Genomic DNA, 22,661 nt, shown 5'->3' on the forward strand with positions numbered 1-22,661 from the left:
AATAAACCTCTAAAAGCTTTTCACACTTTCTACAGGCCTGGTGTACAATAAGTGTAAATGCCTTAATAAGCACCCCATGGCCCCCTCCATACATCCCATGGTCCCCTCTCCTTACTCACCATGGCAACATCAAGTTGGTAGTTGGGGGGGGGGTGTGTGGGGGGTTCTCAGCATCATTATCAGTAGGCCCATCTGTCATGGGGGTATCACGTAAATAGGGATACGTGGGCTCCAGCAGCAACCCAGCACATATGCCTTCTCACTGGCCTGACAGAGTTAAGAGTGGGGGAGAATAGAGGCACGCCAGAGTGCACAGATTGAGTTTGAGAAAGAATGAGAAGGCCTGATCTGAGAGCATGAGGTTTCACTGATTGATGGATTGATTGATTAATTATCTGATTTATCGAGTTCATAGACACTAAAAGTGTTTTTAAAGAATACATTCACAAAACATTTTTTTTTTATTTGTTTCCTTTGTAAAGTAACCTTGAAGTCCTCAAAGGCCCTGCACTAAATAAATAAATATTGTATGAATATAAAAATAAACTTTGTATCTACATGTTTAAAATACTATAAATATCATGACTGAGCAGTCTGAGACACTGTAGAAAAGTAGTGGCAAACAATGAGTTTTAATTCTTTGTCTCTTTAAAAAAGTTGTCTCTAATTTCAGGTTGCACTCACTTGCCTTGTTTAAATGTGTTTAAAATATTTATTTTTTGAAGAAGTACAAAAAAAATATTCAGTAAAAAGTTGTAAAGCGCCTGACACTCGAGGCGTACAAGACAAGCTTTTGTTTTCATTTTCAGAGGTCATTGTGAGAATGTGAGGCATACAGGCAGTGAGGCGCGCCATCATTGGCTTGTCGAGATGAACGAAAACTACCCGCCGCCGCTGATTGGTGGAAGCAAACTTCTACGAAATAAGTCCGCCCACCCCTGTCTGGAAGTTTTCTTTAAAGAAACTTTCTCTGTAATGAAGTTAAGTAGTTTTGCGGCGTCAAAGGCGAGGAAATCACCGCAAGGATGAAGCTGTGTAAAACTTTTCTGGGTGAGTGCTGGGTTCCTTATTTTTATAAAGCATTTTGCTCTCGTCAAACTTAGGTCTGGTTCGCCGTGGTTTTGCAATTAATTGGATTTGATTCAATTTAACTGTAACTTTCACTTTAACTGTCTCACTACTTTTTTATTATTGTAATTAAAACACGATTGATATAATTATACCGACTGATTATACTGAAGACTGACTGTATTTATACCGATTGGGACAACTGTTGTTGTTTCCTTCTTTGTTTACTTTCATTTTGAGTATTAATATAAAACGTTGAATAAATAGACTTGGATTACGTTTAAACTCTTTCAAACTATCAACGAACGTATTGACTTATATCACTGTTTTTTATGTATTTAAATGTATTTATTTATTTTTAATTGCCAAACGAAATCCCTGTGCAGACAGTTTTTAAACAAAGGCCACTTTTGTCTGCCAGAGAGAGCTGTGCTTTAAACTCAGAGACTGTTGGACTTCTGACGTATTAAAACTTTTGTATTTGGGAGCGATCAGTCCATCTGGCTATGGGGGGATTCCGGGTGTTGTGCTTCTCATTCGCTCAGCTTGCCTCCCATGTAATATTTATACACTGTGTCTGGCCAGTGGGAACAGACTGGCTTTAATCGTATGCTGGGATATCCATCTGTATACGAAACTTTAGGATCAGGGGTGAGCAAAGTTCCAGCTGGTAACCGAAGAACCTGGGTGTCATTAAATATGCAAAACTCTCAAAGGCTTTTGATTGCTTCATACATGAAAATAAACTTTTTTTGAAGTTTAGTAAAGAGTTCCCCTCCCCCTTCATTATTAAGCAAATGCATTTTCCGTTACCTCTCTTTATACTGCATGTAACCTTATAAAAACCTATTATAATAAGTTAGTATTTATAGGTTGATTTAACATTTTTACCATTAGTCAAACTTTGCAGCTGCACTGTGCTTGGTTGGTTTACAGCACTGTAAAATGATTTCAGTAGTAATGTTAACAATATATATTTATATATTCATTTAATTTTTAAGAGAATTAAGAAATTCCCCAAAAGTGAAATTGATGTTCATTACTCAGGTAGAAAAGTGATTTATTCACAATTAAAATCTATTTAACATCATAAAACAATTAAGCCAGCAGTTAAACTTAAAACTTCACTTTTATTCGACATTAAACAGTCTGGAAAACTCGGAATAAATAATAATAATTTAACCGTTTACTTCATCATGTCTAATTCACTATCATGTTAATTCAATCATTTTTTCACAAAACTAGGTCACGTTGTTAGGCTTCTAGAAGAAAAACGCTTTCAACGCTTTTGAAGCAAAGCAAATGTGTCATTGCGCAGAAAAAAAATAGTTCCATATTAAAGAATTGTGTTTTTTCAGTGATAGAAATTAATACATTTCTTGTTGATACAACAGTACTTTTAAACATAAAACAAATGCATGTATTTGATGTTCAGATTACTTGATGCATTTTTCGTAATTTGTTTATTTATTAGTTTTCTTTTTTAATTTAGTGTATTCATCAATAAACTGCGGTATAGTCATTCAAATATATATATATTTATTTTTGCTAAACACCTGCCACGGATAGCGCTCTTGTCCATGGTACTGAAACAGCGCTGTTCTGGGTGCTGAACTTTCAGGCGAGCTCTTGCATCTAAACGTAGAGATTTTATGTTTGTATTCCAAAATAACCGAATAATTTATATTAGATTGTAAGTAACATGTCAAAGGACTTTCTTCTTGCGTGTGAGTGTTTTATATCGGGAGGGTGGGGGTCAATAGCGGCCCACTCTCCATCTTGTGTTGTACATGATTTACTATGATGATGATGTCACGCGCAGGGTAGAGGAGGGGTGGACAATGGGCCTGTGAGCGAAAGGTAAGTCGGTATCTTCGACAAAGCGTGTGGAGAAATGATTTTGGCAGCATTTGTGCTCACATTATCTGTCGATGAATGGATATATGCGTCTTGCTTACGACATGAATAGGTTTCGAACCGGTCCCGAGCGAATTATTAAGAGGTTTTTAACGGTAGCGGCACGAGACTCCTTCTGAAGGGGAGGTGTACAACACTGAAGTTAACACACACAGCCTACAAAGAGCAAGAGGCCGCTTGCATCTCCTTGAAAAAACGTCGTTTGCTTATGGTATTTTTTGTTTACTAATTCGGATGGTGATGTGGATGAGAAATTCAGTGTTTGGAAAGGTTTGCTGGTTTGGATTTCAGTTACTATTGAAGCCAAGTGGACGCCGGACTTGTAATCTCTTAAAAAAGAAGTGCCATTTCATCGTGTTTAAGTTACATTTCCTGCACATTTTGCCTTATTTTTGCTTGCGTACTAAAAACAATTCTACAATGTGTTTTAAATATCTGTTTTTGTGTTACATCGCGGGTCTATTTTCAAGAAACCCAAGAACTGAAGGGCCTCTCTCGCATCTATAACACAATATCCAGGCTCTCTTCTCATATTACATTTTCAGTGTTGTCCTTGTTTTAAAACTATAGCTATTTATAGTCGAATCCGAAACGTGGAAGTTTAAAGCCAAGCGGAATATTAATCGAAGTTTGTTTATTCACAATAAGTCAGAGATACATTTGCAAATAAGCTACAATGTATTTTATGGGAGTGGACAAATAGTTATTAGAAACCCTTAAGCAAAGCAAAAGCAGCATATGTTTCTTCTTGTCTGCGTGCGTTATTTACGAGAAGCCAAAACAATGCGCACGAACCATATGTTTACTTCAGGCTAGGCCTACATAATGCACTGTTCATTTATTAGATTAACGTCTTTCTTTCGGTTTTACATTTAAATAGGTCTTTATTCATAGCTTATGCTTGTTTTAGGAGCTCTGTATAACGTTATTGCTTTAATAATACAGTCACGGGTCTTGTAAACATGTTCTGCTGGATCATTGTTTCTCTTCGAGGAAAGTGACAGCTTTTAAAGGCGGAGGGTTTGGCTGATAGTAATTGAAAGGCGTGGTGTGCTAGAAGAGGTTATGCGCAGCAGCATCATGATGCTTTTTCGAATTTAAGGGCCTGATGCGACAAAAGAAATACTAATATCAATTTGTGGCTAACATGCACTCCCTTTGGTCCATTTCATGCTTGGGCCTACTTTATGGCAGTCAAACTGTTTTTGAATGCTGGGACATACAGCTATTTAAGAGAGTTGGCCTAATTTCTTATATTTAATTCCTGATTGCTGAAATCATTCAGGTCCAAGTGATTTGGAGTAAAGACACTTGATCAACTCACACCAACTCCTTTTTTTTAAATCTAGAAATAACATTTCAGCATGTGAATGTTCTTTATTACATGTTGTCTTTAGAAGTGCCTTTGAAAGCGCTATTTTGAAGAACATTATCAAATTACTTGACTCCTAATGTGCTGGAAAATATTAATACATTAATTTTGAGGTATTTTATGTTCTTCTCTTTTGTATTCATCTTACTTTTATAAAAGGTTTCAGCAAATGCAGTAAAGTCAGTTTAACTGGTTTCCACGCGAACAGACACGGGATATTGAGTTCTAAGAAAGGCTTGCATTGTGTATTGCGTCTTATGTGGCATGTACTGCAATTGTTGTGTTTCTCAAGGGAATTCCCTCCCCTGTTACGTGTGTGACGTGACTGAGCACCAGGTGGTGCTTAAAATGTAATCAGACCACATGTAATGATGCTCTGATAAAAAACAGCTGGGTCATGGCCGGATCTCTCGTCGCCCAGGAAGAATAATCAACACCAGAGCCATGTTAGACCATGATGGACTGTTGAAAGCCCATTCAGTTTCCAAAGTGCTTGGGTCTTCTGGGGGCTATTTGTTTCTGGATTAGGGGTGTTCATATTCAATAGTCATCTTGTGGAAAATGACATTACAATAGCTGCGTATGAATCAGCATTACTGTCCTAGATTTGCTTTGCTTACTTTTTGTTATGAGAGGCTCAATTGCTCACAAAGACTGTGTGTTTTCTTGGTATTTAAGTTTCATTGCATATTTCACACTAATATTACTCATAAAAATATAATTTATATATAATACATAGTAAATATTTTACATTTTTAATTTGAATACTTTGAACAAACATTTAATACTTTGTACAAAATGCCACTTTCATTGAGTTTCAATTTTTTTTTTCTCATTTCAGTGTGCAATATTAAGTATGCACGTTTAAATATTTTGGCCATGTCAGACTGAAACTGTTGTCTTATACTTTCTGTCCGACAGAGAATGAGTTCAGAGGCCAGCTGCTGAGCCAGAGGTGGACACGAGGGGACAGAGTCAGCAGCTGTGAGAACAAGAGGAGTAGGAGACTAAAAGTGAGACATTATGTGTGTTTTGTGTGAGTCAGAGTAGCTTCAATTTCATTAAATATCTCTTGTCTTATCCTCTACCACAAAACCATAGAAGCTAAAAGTACTTTTCCCTTTCCAAAGCTCTGACTTCTTTCTCATTCTGGGAGGGCCTTATTTCTTTTTTATATTTTACTTCGATTCCTCTAAGGATTGGGAGGGATGTGCATTTGAAAGTACTTATTGGATGTGTATTATTGATTGAGCTCTTTACAAGCATTTAAGAGGATTTGGGGCTGAGAAATCAGACCTGCTCAGATCTGAGGCTAAAAATCACAATCTGAAGGTATAAGAGCTAGAGAACACTATCAATGTACTTTTTTAAATATGTTTTTTGGAGACACATTAGAGAAATGGTGAATCTAAATATAAAAAAAAAAATCCCTCATGTGTTTGTGTTCCAGATGAACCAAGACGCAGATGAGAAGCGGACGAGGACACGCTCAAAAGGAATTAGAGGTGAGAGCCTCTTAAAAACTAGAAAAATATTTTTTGTCCATTTTAGTGAATTTGATGACTTACAGAACTTTTATCTATCTCCTTAAATCAGTTCCTCTTGAGCTTGTCGGACAAGAATACAGGTTAGAGCTTTTATGTTTTTTTAAATGTTACTCATCATGTTTATAACGATCAGAGTTAAGAAGGTTAATGAATATAGCTAATCAAAACCCCTGTTTTGCAGCTGCCCTACGCCAGGATGCGATGGCTTAGGCCATGTCAGTGGAAAGTATGCACGACACAGAAGGTAAGTAGTAAGAATTCTTTCTCTAATAGCTGCCAATAAAAAGACTTCAGAAATTAAGCAACTAAGTTTTTATTGAAACTTTTCATCTGTTTCAGTGCATTGGGCTGCCCATTGGCTAAGAAAAGAAAACTCCAGGAGGCCGAGGAGAATCAGCCAGCCCCCAAAAAGAAGCCAAACCCTCTAAAGCTGGCCATGGATGATGGATTCAATGCAGACAGTGACACAAACAGTGAAACAGAAACAAAAGATGAGGGTGTGGAGTCTGAAGAGGACACTGCTGATAAAAAGATGGAAGCAAAAGAAAAAACACCTGCATCGGAAGCAATGACGGGTGGGTTAAAAACCTATTAACTACAGAAATTATTTATTATTTTTGAAGTTATGTGCATGCAGTGCATTTACTATAGTCTTAATTTATTTAAGCTTTATTATATCAACAATTGTCACCCAAATTTGTCAAGAAACATTTTTTTAATGTTTTTTTTTGTGTGTGTGTAATTTAAGCAAAAAAAGTTTTCGTTTATAAATTACCCTTTTTGTCTTTCCTTCAGAAGAAATTTCACAAGCGGATTCAGAAGAGAAAAAGACACCTGTCAGAGAAACATCAAGTCCAATTCCAGAGAATCAAATTGAGAACGAAGAAGCCAGTATCGAGGCTACATCCATCCAACAAATCACCATGGATACCGAGGCAGAGGAAGGGCTACAGGTCGCAGAAGAGATTCAGGCTCGAGAGGAAGAGGTAGAGGAGGAAGCAGAAGAGATTACAGAGGAGGAGCGAGTTACCCAGCAGCTAAAAGAGACCGACGAGCCTGTGACAACACTTGAGGAAGAAGAAGAGGAGGAGGAGGAGGAGGAGGAGGAGGAAGAGGTGGAAGAGGAAACACAATGTTTGAGTCAGAAGAACAACTCGGATCACCAGTACTACAGCGGAGAATTTGGCAAAATCCTGACCAAAGAGACTGTGGAGACTGAGAAAGACAGTGAAGATGATGATGATGAGGAAGAAGATGAGGAGGAGATCCAATCCCAGGTAGAGCCTTCCTCCCTAACTGCCCCTGTCCCCGCTGCATCAGCTCAGGAATTAGACGTGATGACACACAGCAACATAAACCTTGACCATCCTCTTGGTGAAGATGAGGAGGATGAAGAAGAAAGAGACGATGCTTCGGATAAAGACTCGCCCACTGTAGTCATCGAGTTGGGTTCAGATGGAGAGGAGGAAGATGACGGAAGATGACGGAGAAGAAGAGGAGGCCGATGAGGCAGACGATGACGAGTTGGACAGCATGTCACAGAGGTCAGAGGTCACAGATGATTCAGAGACGTACGACATGACACGAGGGAACCTGGGACTTCTCGAACAGGCCATTGCTCTGAAAGCCAAACAAACCGGCAGCAGTTCTGAAGAGAGCTGCTCTCCTGAGCAGCAGCACTACCACAGCTCAGAGGAGAGGATGGATAAGAGCATGGACATCACAGCACGCAGAGCATACTATGGCAAAGGTGACAGAAACATTTACCAATTTAATTTAGATAACATTATCATGCAGGTACAGTGTGTGGGGGTGTGGAGATTAATTTGTTTTTGTCTTCTCACATAGAAGGTTCTAGATCAGAGAAGAAGGAAGTAAAGTGCCCTACTCCAGGATGTGATGGGACAGGTCATGTGACTGGATTATACCCACACCACCGCAGCCTTTCTGGGTGCCCACACAAGGACAGAATCCCTCCAGAGAGTAAGCATTGTGTTGCACCGTTACTATAGTATGTGGCACACAGACAAACACAAATATATATGTGTGTGTATATTGGTTTACATGTTTGGGACCAGTAAGAATTTCTTTAATGTCAAGAAACATTTCTTGTCATTGTCAATTCAATGCTGAAAATAGTTGTGGTGCTTAATTTTTGAATTAACCGTGGTACAATTAAAAAAAAATTCAGGATTGTTTGATTAATAGAAAGTTTAAACAATTTATTTAAATTAAATAATTAACATTTACATTTTAAAATATTTTTAATAACATTATAAATGTAAATTTAAATGCATCCTTGCTGAATACAAATATTAAATAAAATAAAAAAACATTTTTAAGGTAGTATTAAATATTCAATATAATAATGTGTGTTTTTGGCACTAGTCTTGGCAATGCACGAGAACGTACTAAAGTGTCCAACACCTGGATGCACTGGACAGGGACATGTGAACAGCAACCGCAACACACATCGCAGGTACTGCTCCTTAACTATTTTTTGAGGTGTCAGTTTCTGTTTGTATCAAGTTTCCCTATAACCATGTAATGCTCTTACATTTTACACTTTCAGTCTCTCTGGCTGCCCAATTGCTGCTGCTGCAGGGAAACACAAAAGCCATGAAAAGCAGCCACAGCCGCAGACCTCTGTCAGTGATCCTGGGAGTGGAGGCTCAAACTCTGACAGAGTTCTCAGGTGAGTGTTTTCCTCCACTTTTCAACAAAAGAGCTTGATGGGTAATAATTGTAACTAAACACTCTTTTATCTACAGGCCGATGTGTTTTGTGAAACAGCTGGACATCCCTCAGTATGGTAGCTACAGGCCCAATGCCATGCCAGCCACTCCTCGTGCCAACCTGGCCAAGGAGCTGGAGAAGTATTCTAAGGTGTCCTTTGACTATGCAAGCTTCGATGTACAGGTGTTCGGCAAGCGCCTGCTTGCACCCAAGATGCCCACCAGCGAAACCTCACCTAAAGCCTTCAAATGTAAGCATCCCACTCATTCCATTTAAAATAATGAATAAGAAACAAATACAACAGATATTAATAGATTATTAATTATTGATAGCATACTAAAACGTATATTATTATTATTATTATTATTATTATTATTATTATTATTATTATAATGAACAGCCAAACCGTTTCCTAAAGCCTCATCCCCCAGCCACAGCCTGTCAGGAGGCTATACCAAAAGCAGCTCCTCTTCCACCTCAAGTGGGTACGATTATACCCATGATGCCGAAGCCGCACACATGGCTGCCACTGCCATTCTCAACCTGTCTACCCGCTGCTGGGAGAGGCCTGAAAACCTCAGCGCCAAACAGCCGGATCAGGCCAGCAAAGTGAGTTTCTCTCTGTCTGATTCTGGAAAGTTAGGTTCCATAACATCCACATTATATACAATATATTCTTATGAATTTCTTCTACAATCTAGGACATGGACATTGAGGTGGATGAGAATGGCACACTGGACCTCAGCATGAAGAAACCCAAGAGGGAAGGAGTCAGGTCACCAGACCCATCTTCATCCTCGTCATCATCTTCCCAACACCATGGCGTCACCTCACCCCACTCCAGCCACACCTACAAACAAGAGGAGTGGGAGGGGCCTCTGGACTACACCAAGTCAAACCGACAGAAAGAGGAGGAGGAGCCAGAGGAGGTAAATTTCACATATTCACTTCATGGTTAAATCTTGACAGCATTTTGGAATAAAAGCCTTACTGTCACAGTTTTGCACCTGTTTTACAATTTTCTGTTGATGATGTGCCATGTCCTCAGGTTGAGTACACCACACACTCATACCCCTCCTCTGATGGAGATGATGATGATGCCACTCAGGAGAGCATGGAGGAGGACAGGAAGTACCCCGGTGAGGTCACAACCTCCAGTTTCAAGGTCAAATTCCAGCCCAAGGACAGCAAGAAAGAGATTTTGCTGTAAGTGACTGCTGCAGCAACTGCCTCATTTAAACATAAAGCATCTGCTAACCCACTAAAAGAAGTCTGTAAATTGAGTGTCTTGCTAAGGTTAATACATTTCAAGAATGATTCCACAGGGATTTAATACTCTCTCCATCTCCATCCAGATGTCCCACACCAGGTTGTGATGGCAGTGGACATATAACTGGGAACTATGCATCACACCGCAGGTATGCCAGAAGCTGACACAGTATTTCTAGTCTGACCAGCCCTGCTTGTGTTTTCTTTTTTCTTTATCTGTTTTCCTCTCTGCTGAACCCTTATAGCTTCAGCTGCCTATAGCATAAACCTTTTTCTTCAATTAAATCTCCTTCCCTCTATTCTTTATTCCTGGTGTTTTTCTACTGTTCTTCAGTCTCTCTGGTTGTCCCCTTGCTGATAAAAGTCTTCGGACCCTCATGGCTGCCCACACTGCTGAACTCAAGTATGTTTGTGCTCTAACTTTTCCTCTAATGATTCCTCACAAAACCTCACAGATTATGGCTTTTATTTGACTTTACTGAATATTGCTGTCACACAAAGCACTATTTACTGTCCCTTTGGCTATTCTTGCACTATTTGAACCAGTAAACACTTTACAGTTTTAGTGGACAAAAATATAATTCTCTTGGACTGTGTCCTAGAGATGCATCAAACCAGCTGAGACACATTAAGCATGCAGACTGAAGCCCAAAAGTTTATTTAAACTTCCAGTATGATTGTATGTGTGATATATATATTGATATTGTATCTTTCTAAAGCAATGCTAAGTTTATGCTAACAGCATGTCTTTCTCTTTGTGGCCTCCAGATGCCCTACCCCAGGTTGTGATGGATCAGGACACATCACTGGAAACTATGCTTCCCATAGAAGGTATGTTAATTAATAGATATTATATTTAATGTATCAACATTCAGAATGCACTTTAGGATTCAGTGTCAAGCTTTGCAACTATTCTTGGATAAAAAACATCAAACTCCTCATGCAGAAAAATAACGTTTGCATTATCTCTTTTGTAGTCTGTCTGGATGTCCTCGTGCCAAGAAGGGAGGAATAAAAATCACCCCAACTAAGGATGACAAAGAAGATTCTGAGCTCCTAAAGTATGTGTTGTTTTTTTTTTACAAAACAATCTCAACTTTTGCTGTATGAAAACAGTGTATTTACTGAGCACAGCCTGCATCTTTAGAGAATGCCAAAACTGACTGCCAGTTCATCACTTACCTCTCTATAGGTGCCCGGTGCCAGGTTGTGACAGTCTGGGTCATATCAGTGGGAAATATGCCACCCACCGCAGTGCCTATGGGTGCCCGCTGGCAGCACGCCGGCAGAAGGAGGGCATGCTAAATGGCACACCATTCTCCTGGAAAGCCTTCAAGACTGAGGGCCCGACCTGCCCTACGCCAGGATGTGATGGATCAGGACATGCCAATGGCAGTTTTCTCACTCATCGCAGGTACAGACGGGACCTAGTGAAATTTACAGATAATACATTTTTTGCTAGAAATATAACAAAAACTAATTGTCCTGGAAATGCCATATTAATATGATTTGAAGTATTAGAAATGCCTATTTTTAGCTTTCTGTGGTTATTGAGTGATGATGTAATAAAAACAATAATCCAAAGGCAATTTTTTTTTTCATATCTTACGATTTTAATGTGTTTCTACAGTCTATCTGGTTGCCCTAGAGCTTCAGCTAACAAGAAGAGAGCCAGGTTCCCAGGAGATGATTACATCAGCAAGAAATTCAGGGCAAGTGATGGTAAGATCAACTATAATTAGTTTCACTTCTTTCACCGCCATTATGTTCATTTTGTGCTCTTCATTAAAGGGGGGGGTGAAATGCTATTTCATGCATACTGAGTTTTTTACACTGTTAAAGAGTTGGATTCCCATGCTAAACATGGACAAAGTTTCAAAAATTAAGTTGTACGTTTGAAGGAGTATTTTTGTTCCCAAAATACTACTTCCGGTTTGTCACAAGTTTCGGAAAGTTTTTTTCAAGTATGGCTCTGTGTGACGTTAGATGGAGCGGAAATTCATTATATGGGTCCTGAGGGCACTTCTGCCGGAAGAGCGCGCGCTCCCGTATAGCGAGGCTGAGCAGCACAGACATTTCACTGATCAGAGCGAGTCGTTGCTGCTGCTGCTCTCGTTCAATTTCAGCCTCGGGATCTGATTCTGGATCATAAATAAACGGCTGAATCTGACTGTAAGCCATGGTTTGTTTTGGATGATGGTTTTTCCCTCACGGTAATGTCACAGTTTCCACATGCTCTCAACATAAAAGCCTACTGGCGCTCGTGATTCTTTAGCTCCGCCCACACGTCACGCCTCCAGCCGCTCGTGTTTTTCCGGGAAAAATCGGTACAGACTATCTTTCTCTTATGAATATAATAAAACTAAACACTTTTTGGAGTTATGAAGGATGCAGTACTACTCTATAGGTACTCAAGATTAACAGGATATTGAGTGAAAACGAGCATTTCACCCCCCCTTTAACATTTGCATTGTTTTTCTATCCCCTCAGTTCTTGACAATGATGAAGACATAAAACAGCTGAACAAAGAAATCAATGAACTGAATGAGTCGAACATCGAGATGGAAGCAGACATGGCCAACCTCCATACACAGGTCTGCTTTTATCAAATACATACACACACTACTATTCAAAACTATGGGGTTGATAATATTTGTAAAAAAGTATTTTATGGTTACCAAAGCTGAATTTATTTGGTCAAAAATACAGTAAAAACAGTGATATTGTGAAATATTGTTACAATCTAAAATTTGAAATACTACAACAATATTTATTAGAAAATATATTTAAAACAAAATTGATTCTTGTGATTGTAAAGCTGAATTTTAAGCAACCATTACTCCAGTCTTCAGTGTTACACAATATTTTTTTTCAGGATTCTTTGATGAATAGACAGCTCTACAATAGAAAAAAAGTAAAAGTCTTCACTTATGCTTCACTGCATCCTTGCTGAATAAAATGATTAATTTCCTTCAGAATTAAAAATCTCACTGACCCCAAACTTTTGTAACAGTACATGCATCAGAAACTGTAATGAAGACAGATTTGTAAAAGTTTCCATAATGTTGAAATGTGATCTGAGCATAGAGCCTAAAGCCCTTTACTGGTAACTTCTTTTAACAAGTTTTTTTAGGCTCTAACCAATTGAAAATAGGATTATTGGTGACTTCTTTCCATATGTTTGTTCATGCTTTTCTATCCCTCAATAGATCTCATCCATGGAGAAGAACCTCAAGAGCATGGAGGAGGAGAATAAGCTCATAGAGGAGAAGAATGAGGCTCTGTTCACGGAACTGTCAGGCCTGAGCCAGGCTCTTATCCGTAGCCTTGCCAACATTCGTCTACCACAGATGGTCAGTCCGCTTGCTATTGATTACCTTTTATGACTACACCCAACAAGCACAAATATTGTACATTATACTTTTATGTAGCTTGCTTTTAACAAACCATTATCTGTTGTTTACACAGCAAGAGCCCATCACTGAGCAGAATTTTGACGCCTATGTGGACACGCTGACCCACATGTTCACCGATAAGGAGTGCTATCAGAACCCAGAGAACCGAACCCTACTCGAGTCGATCAACCAGGCCGTCAAAGGCATTGAGGTGTGAGTAGAGGAGCGGCAGCTGCAAGACACTGTGGGTTAAATAACCAGACCTACAACATAAAAATGCTGTTTAAGGACATTCAGGTTTTTGCATGTGGCACCCTCTGTAAACGAGGAACGTCACAAGACCCGTGGAAGTCAGAGAAAGGGACCAAATTCCGATTCAAAACTCTGCTGCGTAGCAATTTTGATGAGATACAAGATCCTCTTAAACCAAGCTGGCTCTTCTTGTTTCGGGGGTATTTTTTGGAGCAAACCATTTGTTACTGTTTTCTAGAGCAACTCTCACCGACACTGATCTGCCTTTCTTACTTCCCTCAGTGCATGGAGGTTGCCTTGAACAATAAGTCGTAAGATTGTCGTGTGTCTGTGGAGGAGAGTCTATGTGTGTTTACAAAACAGAGTGTTTTATGTGTATGTCCGAAGATGAATTCACAATTAATGACCTCCCTCTACAAAATATGATTAGTATGCAGCACTGCTACATTTGATCCCTGTATGATAATGTTGTCTCATATTTGGTGTAAATGCACTCCCGTTCCATTCAGTAATATTTATCGTATTTGAGAACATAGATATTGCACTTCCATGAATAGTTTGTAGTTCCATCGTCATGTTATTATTGTATTTATTATTATTATTATGGCTATTTAAATTGGGTCCTTGAACTGTATGCTTAATTTATTATTTATTCATGTTAAGGGTTATTTTGTTTATTTATTAATCAGTGTCTATTTATGGACTTAATTTATTTAAGAAAGCAAAATTATATACACAGCTTTTAAAGTTATTAAGAGGAGAGACATTGCCCTCTGCGTTGTGAAAGAGGCAATATTTTAAGAATATCGACAGCAAATTGTTTTATAAACCTTCATATTTATTTTAAAGACAGAGATTTATAATCTCTTTTTTAAGTGCAAATATTTTCTACCTAACAATTTTTATATTGTTTTTTTTAATATATTCTTCTTTATTTAATGAGTTCTGTTTTCCATAAAAGTATTTTGACACCCTCGAGAGGGAAGTGGGTTGAACAGATATGATGTATCTATTGTTATTTATTTAGTATTTAAGAACAAATTGAATGGAGATCTTGTTGCATATTTATTTTGTAAATGTCTCTGTGTTAGTGGTTGCTGCATATGGATAGTCTTTGCCCATGTTGTTGATAAAATAAATGGGAATTCTATCACCTACAACAGAGAGTGTTATATTTAATACTGTTGTCTCCTATTAAATTATTATTACTGCATATTTACAAGCTTGTAATTGCCTTGATCCAACAGTGATATTTTGTGAGACATTGGCCAGTCCCAATAATTTTGGATTCTCTGGCATTTATTAGACCAAAGATAAAATATAAATTAAACACTCCTCTAAGTAAGATACTTGGATGACCTCTGTTGGATGCAAAACTATTCAGTCAAAATTTCTATTCAGCTGATTAAGTCTACGTAAAAAGATATATTAAACCCAATATTGATAAAATGATTGATAATAAAACCCCAATATTGTTAAAATAAATAAATTTAAAACAACAACATTTTGAAATTGTGCACAGAGCTGATTTTCTCTAAATTTGAAATGGTTAAACTTTAAAGGAGACCAGTGCTAGCTGTCACATCTTTTAAATTTTATAGATTTATTTTACTGTCTACACGTCGTTGAAAAACCATAAGCTGTTTAATAGCAGGTTCCTTTATAACAACTTACCCCTTAAGGTGTGACATTATGACCTGTTACTGATCCAATATCTTTTCTTCTGTGGAATAACGATGGAAATGTTCTATATAGGCCCTATATATAAAATATATGTGTGCCCATACAATAATTAAGCAGAAATGAATGCTTTGAGAATTACTCACCGGAGTAAAAAACAAAAGTCACTATTTACATTTTTTTTTCTATCCTTGTCAACAGCGCTGACCACTGTGTTTATGAACATATCATAAAATAATGTATTGTAGGACCCATGTGCTTCATGGCCCATATTTCTGTTTATGTGCGTGACGTCACGGCGTCAGCTGGCCAATGTTTACATCCAGCACCGCTCACCGCGAACGTTTATGGGAAGAAACCGAGAGATTGAAACAACAGGAGACAATTAACCCAATGGCCAGCATCAACAGACCATAATCAGCGTGTTTCAGGGTGTCAGACGATTCAGCTCGGTCGACCGTGAAGCCGTCGGGGTGTTTCCCGTGACGAGTTTCTCCCCGAAACACCACCATCCCGATTTTCCCCGTCTTTGTCTACATTTGAGTCTACTTTTAGCAGGTAAGCGCATAATATGAGTCGTGCTCGCTGTTACATTGTGTAATTCCTGAGTGAATATAGAATGATAAACTCTTAGTTAGTGCATTTTCACATAGCCTAATCTGTAATTTAGCGTGCTGAATGAACGAGAGGTCGTGAGGAGTACAAATAATGGGTTTATGTGTGTTATTTCATATTTAACTGTATTTGAGAAACTACCCGGATGTTCAACAAAACACTTGACAGTATGCGTTTGTTAGCGAATGGCGCAGCTGCATTTGAGCGCGCGGCGATTGGTGGGAGCATTTTTTACATCTGCAGTTTCTACACAGCGTCTCTAGGGAAACTTTAACTTTCCAGCAGCGCAGCCCAGCGCCACCATCCGTTAACTGGACAAAAAGCTGTTTTGTTAGTCACAAAACATATAGAGTAGCCCCATAAATAACCATAAATAGATAAAACAATACAGCAATGCATAATGGATTATATGCATTTTATACAGTTAACTAATACAATTCAACAAATATGATTGCATAGTAAGGATAATGAAATAAACTTAAAGTAATTACTTTCTGGAAGCAAAACCAATTAAGAACCATTGTTACAGCAAAAAACAAAGAAAAGGAAACTGGTTGTTGATCAGTTCAACTTTTTTAAAGGCCCATATCAACAGGAAGTATGTTTCCAGTTTTTTGTCTTTGGCCACATGCACACTTACATGTCTTTAATTTGCTTCTCTTCTGTTTTCCCCGTAACAAAGAGCTAACATGGGAGGTGCGGTCAGTGCCGGGGAGGACAATGACGAGTTGATTGACAACCTGAAGGAGGCTCAGTACATTCGCTCTGATCTGGTTGAACATGCCTTTAGGGCCATTGACCGCGCTGACTACTATCTGGAAGAATTCCGTGACAGTGCCTACAAGGATCTGGCCTGGAGACATGGCAACATCCACCTCTCTGCACCCTGCATTTACTCTGAGGTGATGGAGGCTCTAGACCTGCAGCCTGGCTTGTCCTTTCTTAATCTGGGCAGTGGCACAGGCTACCTCAGCACCATGGTGGGACTTATACTGGGTGAGTTTATAGAGAATATAAGGGCTTTGATTTTGTTTTTCTTATTTTAGACCACTTTAAACAAATCGCCCACCCAAACATGACAATTCTGTTCGCATTTACCCACCCCCATGTCATTCCAAACCTGAACTAAAAAAAAGAAGTTATTTTGAAGAGGGTTGGTAACTGAACTGTTTCTTTTCCCATTGTCTAACATCATGTTCTTTTTTCATCAATGGAAGTCAATGAGAATGGAACCAACATTCTTCAAAATATAAATACCTTCTTTTGATGTTCCGGAAAAAAAAAAGTCTTGCAGGTTTGGAACAACATAAGTCGGAGTAAATGATGACAGAATTTTCATCGTGTTTGAACCATTTTTTCCATAAATTTTCTGCATATGCTATAATACACTCACCTAAAGGATTATTAGGAACATCTGTTCAATTTCTCATTAATGCAGTTATCTAATCAACCAATCACATGACAGTTGCTTCAATGCATTTAGGTGTGTGGTCCTGGTCAAGACAATCACCTGAACTCCAAACTGAATGTCAGAATGGAAAAGAAAGGTGATTTAAGCAATTTTGAGCATGGCATGGTTGTTGGTGCCAGTCAGGCCGGTCTGAGTATTTCACAATCTGCTCAGTTACTGGGATTTTCACGCGCAACCATTTCTAGGGTTTACAAAGAATGTTGTGAAAAGGGAAAAACATCCAGTATGCAGTAGTCCTGTGGCCGAAAATGCCTTGTTGATGGTAGAGGTCAGAGGAGAATGGGCCGACTGATTCAAGCTGATAGAAGAGCAACTTTGACTGAAATAACCACTCATTACAACCGAGGTATGCAGCAAAGCATTTGTGAAGCCACAACACGCACAACCTTGAGGGGGATGGGCTACAACAGCAGAAGACCCCACCGGGTACCACTCATCTCCACTACAAATAGGAAAAAGAGGCTACAATTTGCACGAGCTCTCCAAAATTGGACCGTTGAAGACTGGAAAAAGGTTGCCTGGTCTGATGAGTCTCGATTTCTGTTGAGACATTCAGAAGGTAGAGTCAGAATTTGCATAAACAGAATGAGAACATGGATCCATCATGCCTTGTTACCACTGTGCAGGCTGCTGGTGGTGGTGTAATGGTGTGGGGGATGTTTTCTTAATACACTTTAGGCCCCTTAGTGCCAATTGGGCATCGTTGAAATGCCACGGCCTACCTGAGCATTGATTATGATCACCATGTACCCATCCTCTGATGGCTACGTCCAGCAGGATAATGCACCATGTCACAAAGCTCGAATCATTTCAAATTGGTTTCTTGAACATGACAATGAGTTCACCAGATCTCAACCCAATAGTGCATCTGTGGGATGTGGTGGAACAGGAGCTTCGTGCCCTGGATGTGCATCCCACAAATCTCCATCAACTGCAAGATGCTATCCTATCAATATGGGCCGATATTTGTAAAGAATGCTTTCAGCACCTTGTTGAATCAATGCCACGTAGAATGAAGGCAGTTCTGAAGGCGAAAGGGGGTCAAACACAGTATTAGTATGGTGTTCCTAATAATCCTTTTGGTAAGTGTATATATTATATATGTATATGTGATCAGTGACCTCATATTTCCAGGGCCATTTGGTGTGAATCATGGTGTGGAGTTGCATGAAGATGTTATAGAATATGCTTATCAGAAGCTGGACTTCTTCATCAAGACAAATGATAGTTTTGACAGGTGTAGTAACTTGGCTTTTTAATTTTGTATTAAAATAAACCCATTCCCTTGTAGTGTGAAAATGAAGTGACTGACATTGTTAATATTTTTGGTCTAGGTTTGAGTTCTGTGAGCCTTCCTTTGTGGTGGGCAACTGTTTGGAGATTGCGCCAGAAACCAGGCAGTATGACAGGGTTTACTGTGGTGCAGGGGTCCAGAGGGAACATGAAGAATACATGAAGAAGCTGTTGAAGGTCGGGGGTGTCTTAGTACTGCCACTGGAAGAAAAGGTATTTTTTTTGTTTTTGTTTTTGCAGGGTATCTAGTGTCAGGTAATCCAGAAGATATACAGTATTTTTAAAATTTATATACATCTCTGCATTTCTCATTTGTTCTAGCTCACTAAAATAATCCGGACAGGATATAACACATGGGAGACAAGAAAGATAATTGCTGTGTCCTTTGCACCACTTGTGCTCCCTAAGCACAGGGAAAATGGCAAACCGAGAGCAGTGTCCCTGCGTAAGTCACCTGCTGTATTTTCTGCATAAAAGTTGTATGATATTGCATTTGATTATTTTGGTCTTTTACAGCACTGTACACTACTGTTCAAAAGAATTACAAGTATTACATATTTTATTGAGCAAGAATGCATTAAATTCACAAAAAGTCTCAGTAAAATGTTTCATTTTACAAAAAAAAATTGCATTGTTATATTTCAAAAATTAATTTGGTTTCAACTGTTTTCAATATATATACAGTATTGTTCAAAATAATAGCAGTACAATGTGACTAACCAGAATAATCAAGGTTTTTCGTATATTTTTTTATTGCTACGTGGCAAACAAGTTACCAGTAGGTTCAGTAGATTCTCAGAAAACAAATGAGACCCAGCATTCATGATATGCACGCTCTTAAGGCTGTGCAATTGGGCAATTAGTTGAATTAGTTGAAAGGGGTGTGTTCAAAAAAATAGCAGTGTGGCATTCAATCACTGAGGTCATCAATTTGTGAAGAAACAGGTGTGAATCAGGTGGCCCCTATTTAAGGATGAAGCCAACACTTGTTGAACATGCATTTGAAAGCTGAGGAAAATGGGTCGTTCAAGACATTGTTCAGAAGAACAGCGTACTTTGATTAAAAAGTTGATTAGAGAGGGGAAAACCTATAAAGAGGTGCAAAAAATGATAGGCTGTTCAGCTAAAATGATCTCCAATGCCTTAAAATGGAGAGCAAAACCAGAGAGACGTGGAAGAAAACGGAAGACAACCATCAAAATGGATAGAAGAATAACCAGAATGGCAAAGGCTCAGCCAATGATCACCTCCAGGATGATCAAAGACAGTCTGGAGTTACCTGTAAGTACTGTGACAGTTAGAAGACTGTGAAGTTGTGTGAAGCTAATCTATTTTCAAGAATCCCCCGCAAAGTCCCTCTGTTAAAAAAAAGGCATGTGCAGAAGAGGTTACAATTTGCCAAAGAACACATCAACTGGCCTAAAGAGAAATGGAGGAACATTTTGTGGACTGATGAGAGTAAAATTGTTCTTTTTGGGTCCAAGGGCCACAGGCAGTTTGTGAGACGACCCCCAAACTCTGAATTCAAGCCACAGTACACAGTGAAGACAGTGAAGCATGGAGGTGCAAGCATCATGATATGGGCATGTTTCTCCTACTATGGTGTTGGGCCTATTTATCGCATACCAGGGATCATGGATCAGTTTGCATATGTTAAAATACTTGAAGAGGTCATGCCCTTGAAATGGTTGTTTCAACAAGACAATGACCCAAAACACACTAGTAAACGGGCAAAGTCTTGGTTCCAAACCAACAAAATTAATGTTATGGAGTGGCCAGCCCAATCTCCAGACCTTAATCCAATTGAGAACTTGTGGGGTGATATCAAAAATGCTGTTTCTGAAGCAAAACCAAGAAATGTGAATGAATTGTGGAATGTTGTTAAAGAATCATGGAGTGGAATAACAGCTGAGAGGTGCCACAAGTTGGTTGACTCCATGCCACACAGATGTCAAGCAGTTTTAAAAAACTGTGGTCATACAACTAAATATTAGTTTAGTGATTCACAGGATTGCTAAATCCCAGAAAAAAAAATGTTTGTACAAAATAGTTTTGAGTTTGTACAGTCAAAGGTAGACACTGCTATTTTTTGGAACACACCCCTTTTAACTAATTGCCCAATTGCACAGCCTTAAGAGCGTGCATATCATGAATGCTGGGTCTTGTTTGTTTTCTGACAATCTACTGAACCTACTGGTAACTTGTTTGCCACGTAGCAATAAAAAATATACTAAAAACCTTGATTATTCTGGTTAGTCACATTGTACTGCTATTATTTTGAACAATACTGTATAATATATAATTTTATTTTTTGTTGAACAATTTGTTTATTGAAATGTAACAAATTATGGCAATATATTACAACAATATTATACAATAAAATAGTTAGAGCTCTTGTTATATAATAACAATAAAATAAACGAAAAAGGGAAAAAAAAACTAAACAAAAAAATACATAAATTATTGAAATTTTATATATAAATAAATAATAACAATAAAAAATAAATATAAAAACTTTAAGTGTATATTAAGTATATTGATAATTAAATGCAGTCAAAAACACTGTTGTTTCATGTTGTCCAGCTGCCATGTTCGAGGTGCGGAGTCTTCAGGATTTGGCCCGCATCAGCATCCGTCACATTCTAAAGAAATCAGGGTCTGGATTCTTGCCGCTACCCCAGAGAACTGGACTGAAGCGAAGAAATTACCTTAAACAGAAAAGAGAGCACCGTGACACCCCTCTTTTGACCAATAGTTATTTGTTCATGAGTCGCTTGATTCCCGGACCCATGGACAACAACAACAACCAGTCATCAACAGACAATGAGGATGAAGATGAAGATTGCAGAAGGGTTTGTGAACAACTAGAGGAGAAAGAAGAGAATGAGAGGAGGAATGAGGGCAGTGTTTTGGTGATAGAGACTCCAGTAAACCTCTTTAGGGAGAGGATCCTTGGCCTGCCTTTGCCAGAGCCTCTCAAGATGTATCTTCTTTACTACAGAGAGAAGTAGGCTTCTGCTTCTACTCTAAACTACTTACTGTACATCTACCTAACACTGTCACATCAATAATCCATGGCTGTTTAGTGAACCACTTTGCATTATCCTGTTAACCTCTCTCATATAATTGCACCACACTTTATTCTGCCAAGTCTCGTTGGGTTTCATGATTAATCTGGATTCAAGGTCTAGAATGCAAATCATTAATCATGGAATCAAAAGACAGTGAAAACTGATTTATTAAGTTTCATGTTATTTGTGTAGTGACGTTTTCAAACTTGTTTTGTGTGTTACATACCATCTAGTTTCAGCTCATAGATTTAGTAAGTGAAAATCTAACTATTCTTCTGGATTAGTAAATTCACTATTCACTATGGATTTGTAAAAAATGCGTAAATGTTTGCGGAATTCCACTTATATTGTGTGAAAATACAATGGCACATTTCAAAATGTGACCTTCAAACATCGGTGTTGTACAGTTTCAGGGATTTCAAGATGAAAGACTGATTATCTGAGGTGTTTTACCAATTTGAAATGGTCTTGGGATTGTACCGTTTTCAGGGCCTTTGCATTTGCTTTATGCTATATAGAATTATAAAAGGTGAGTCTACAGTTGTGTAACAAGTTATAAAATTGTGCTCTGAAATGTGGTCATGATCTGTTGTGCACTTTGTCCAGTGATGTAGAATGCACTAACTGAAAAACCTGTTTTGAATTATACATTCATTTTGTCTAATTGACAAAAGTGTGCATCAGATAATGAGGTGCCAAATGTATCAATGAGTAGAGGGTTGACTTTATGTGTAAATGAATTAGGAGTTTTTGAAGAACATAAACCAAAGTATGATGTATGTTTTCTGATATAGAAACTCAGACCTTAGTCTCTGCAACCATTTACTGTAAAATTTAAGTCTAAACACTGATAAACATTGAGCTCACATGTGAGACAGATTAAATGAAATTTAATTTATAAAAGTGATCCATACGTTATGCATTATTATGAGGGCTTGAGACAATAAATATTCCTTAAATGGGTGACCTTAAAAT

At 38.4% G+C, this 22,661-nt stretch overlaps 2 protein-coding genes across 2 annotated transcripts; both read left to right on the forward strand.

The window, feature by feature from the left end:
- The first annotated feature begins 929 nt into the window (after window positions 1-929).
- Window positions 930-14,717, forward strand: LOC113065846 (myelin transcription factor 1-like). The gene is given in 24 exon segments (XM_026237394.1): window positions 930-1,050; window positions 5,279-5,370; window positions 5,808-5,862; window positions 5,954-5,984; window positions 6,086-6,148; window positions 6,244-6,479; window positions 6,700-7,378; window positions 7,380-7,654; window positions 7,753-7,887; window positions 8,293-8,383; window positions 8,477-8,599; window positions 8,676-8,890; window positions 9,041-9,249; window positions 9,342-9,569; window positions 9,689-9,846; window positions 9,996-10,058; window positions 10,244-10,312; window positions 10,678-10,740; window positions 10,887-10,970; window positions 11,102-11,323; window positions 11,540-11,631; window positions 12,400-12,503; window positions 13,119-13,262; window positions 13,378-14,717. Coding segments are annotated over 24 exon segments (3,600 nt in total). The 5' UTR covers window positions 930-1,025; the 3' UTR covers window positions 13,522-14,717.
- Window positions 14,718-15,528: 811 nt separating this feature from the next.
- Window positions 15,529-22,475, forward strand: LOC113065848 (protein-L-isoaspartate O-methyltransferase domain-containing protein 2-like). The gene is made up of 6 exons (XM_026237397.1): window positions 15,529-15,794; window positions 16,534-16,847; window positions 18,457-18,559; window positions 18,657-18,828; window positions 18,937-19,060; window positions 21,199-22,475. The coding sequence occupies exons 2-6, from the start codon at window positions 16,541-16,543 to the stop codon at window positions 21,624-21,626; spliced, it is 1,134 nt and encodes a 377-aa protein (XP_026093182.1). The 5' UTR covers window positions 15,529-15,794; window positions 16,534-16,540; the 3' UTR covers window positions 21,627-22,475.
- The last annotated feature ends 186 nt before the right edge of the window (window positions 22,476-22,661 follow it).

This window comes from Carassius auratus, chromosome 48, assembly GCF_003368295.1.
Source record: "Carassius auratus strain Wakin chromosome 48, ASM336829v1, whole genome shotgun sequence".
Classification (NCBI taxonomy): domain Eukaryota; kingdom Metazoa; phylum Chordata; class Actinopteri; order Cypriniformes; family Cyprinidae; genus Carassius; species Carassius auratus.

What these genes read in the sequence shown, in the direction of transcription:
- LOC113065848 (XM_026237397.1), top strand. Translation starts at nt 16,541, where the DNA reads ATGGGAGGTGCGGTCAGTGCCGGGGAGGACAATGACGAGTTGATTGAC. An exon ending in CATGGTGGGACTTATACTGG is followed by an intron (nt 16,848 to 18,456) that starts GTGAGTTTATAG and finishes TCATATTTCCAG; the next exon opens with GGCCATTTGGTGTGAATCAT. An exon ending in TACTGCCACTGGAAGAAAAG is followed by an intron (nt 18,829 to 18,936) that starts GTATTTTTTTTG and finishes CATTTGTTCTAG; the next exon opens with CTCACTAAAATAATCCGGAC.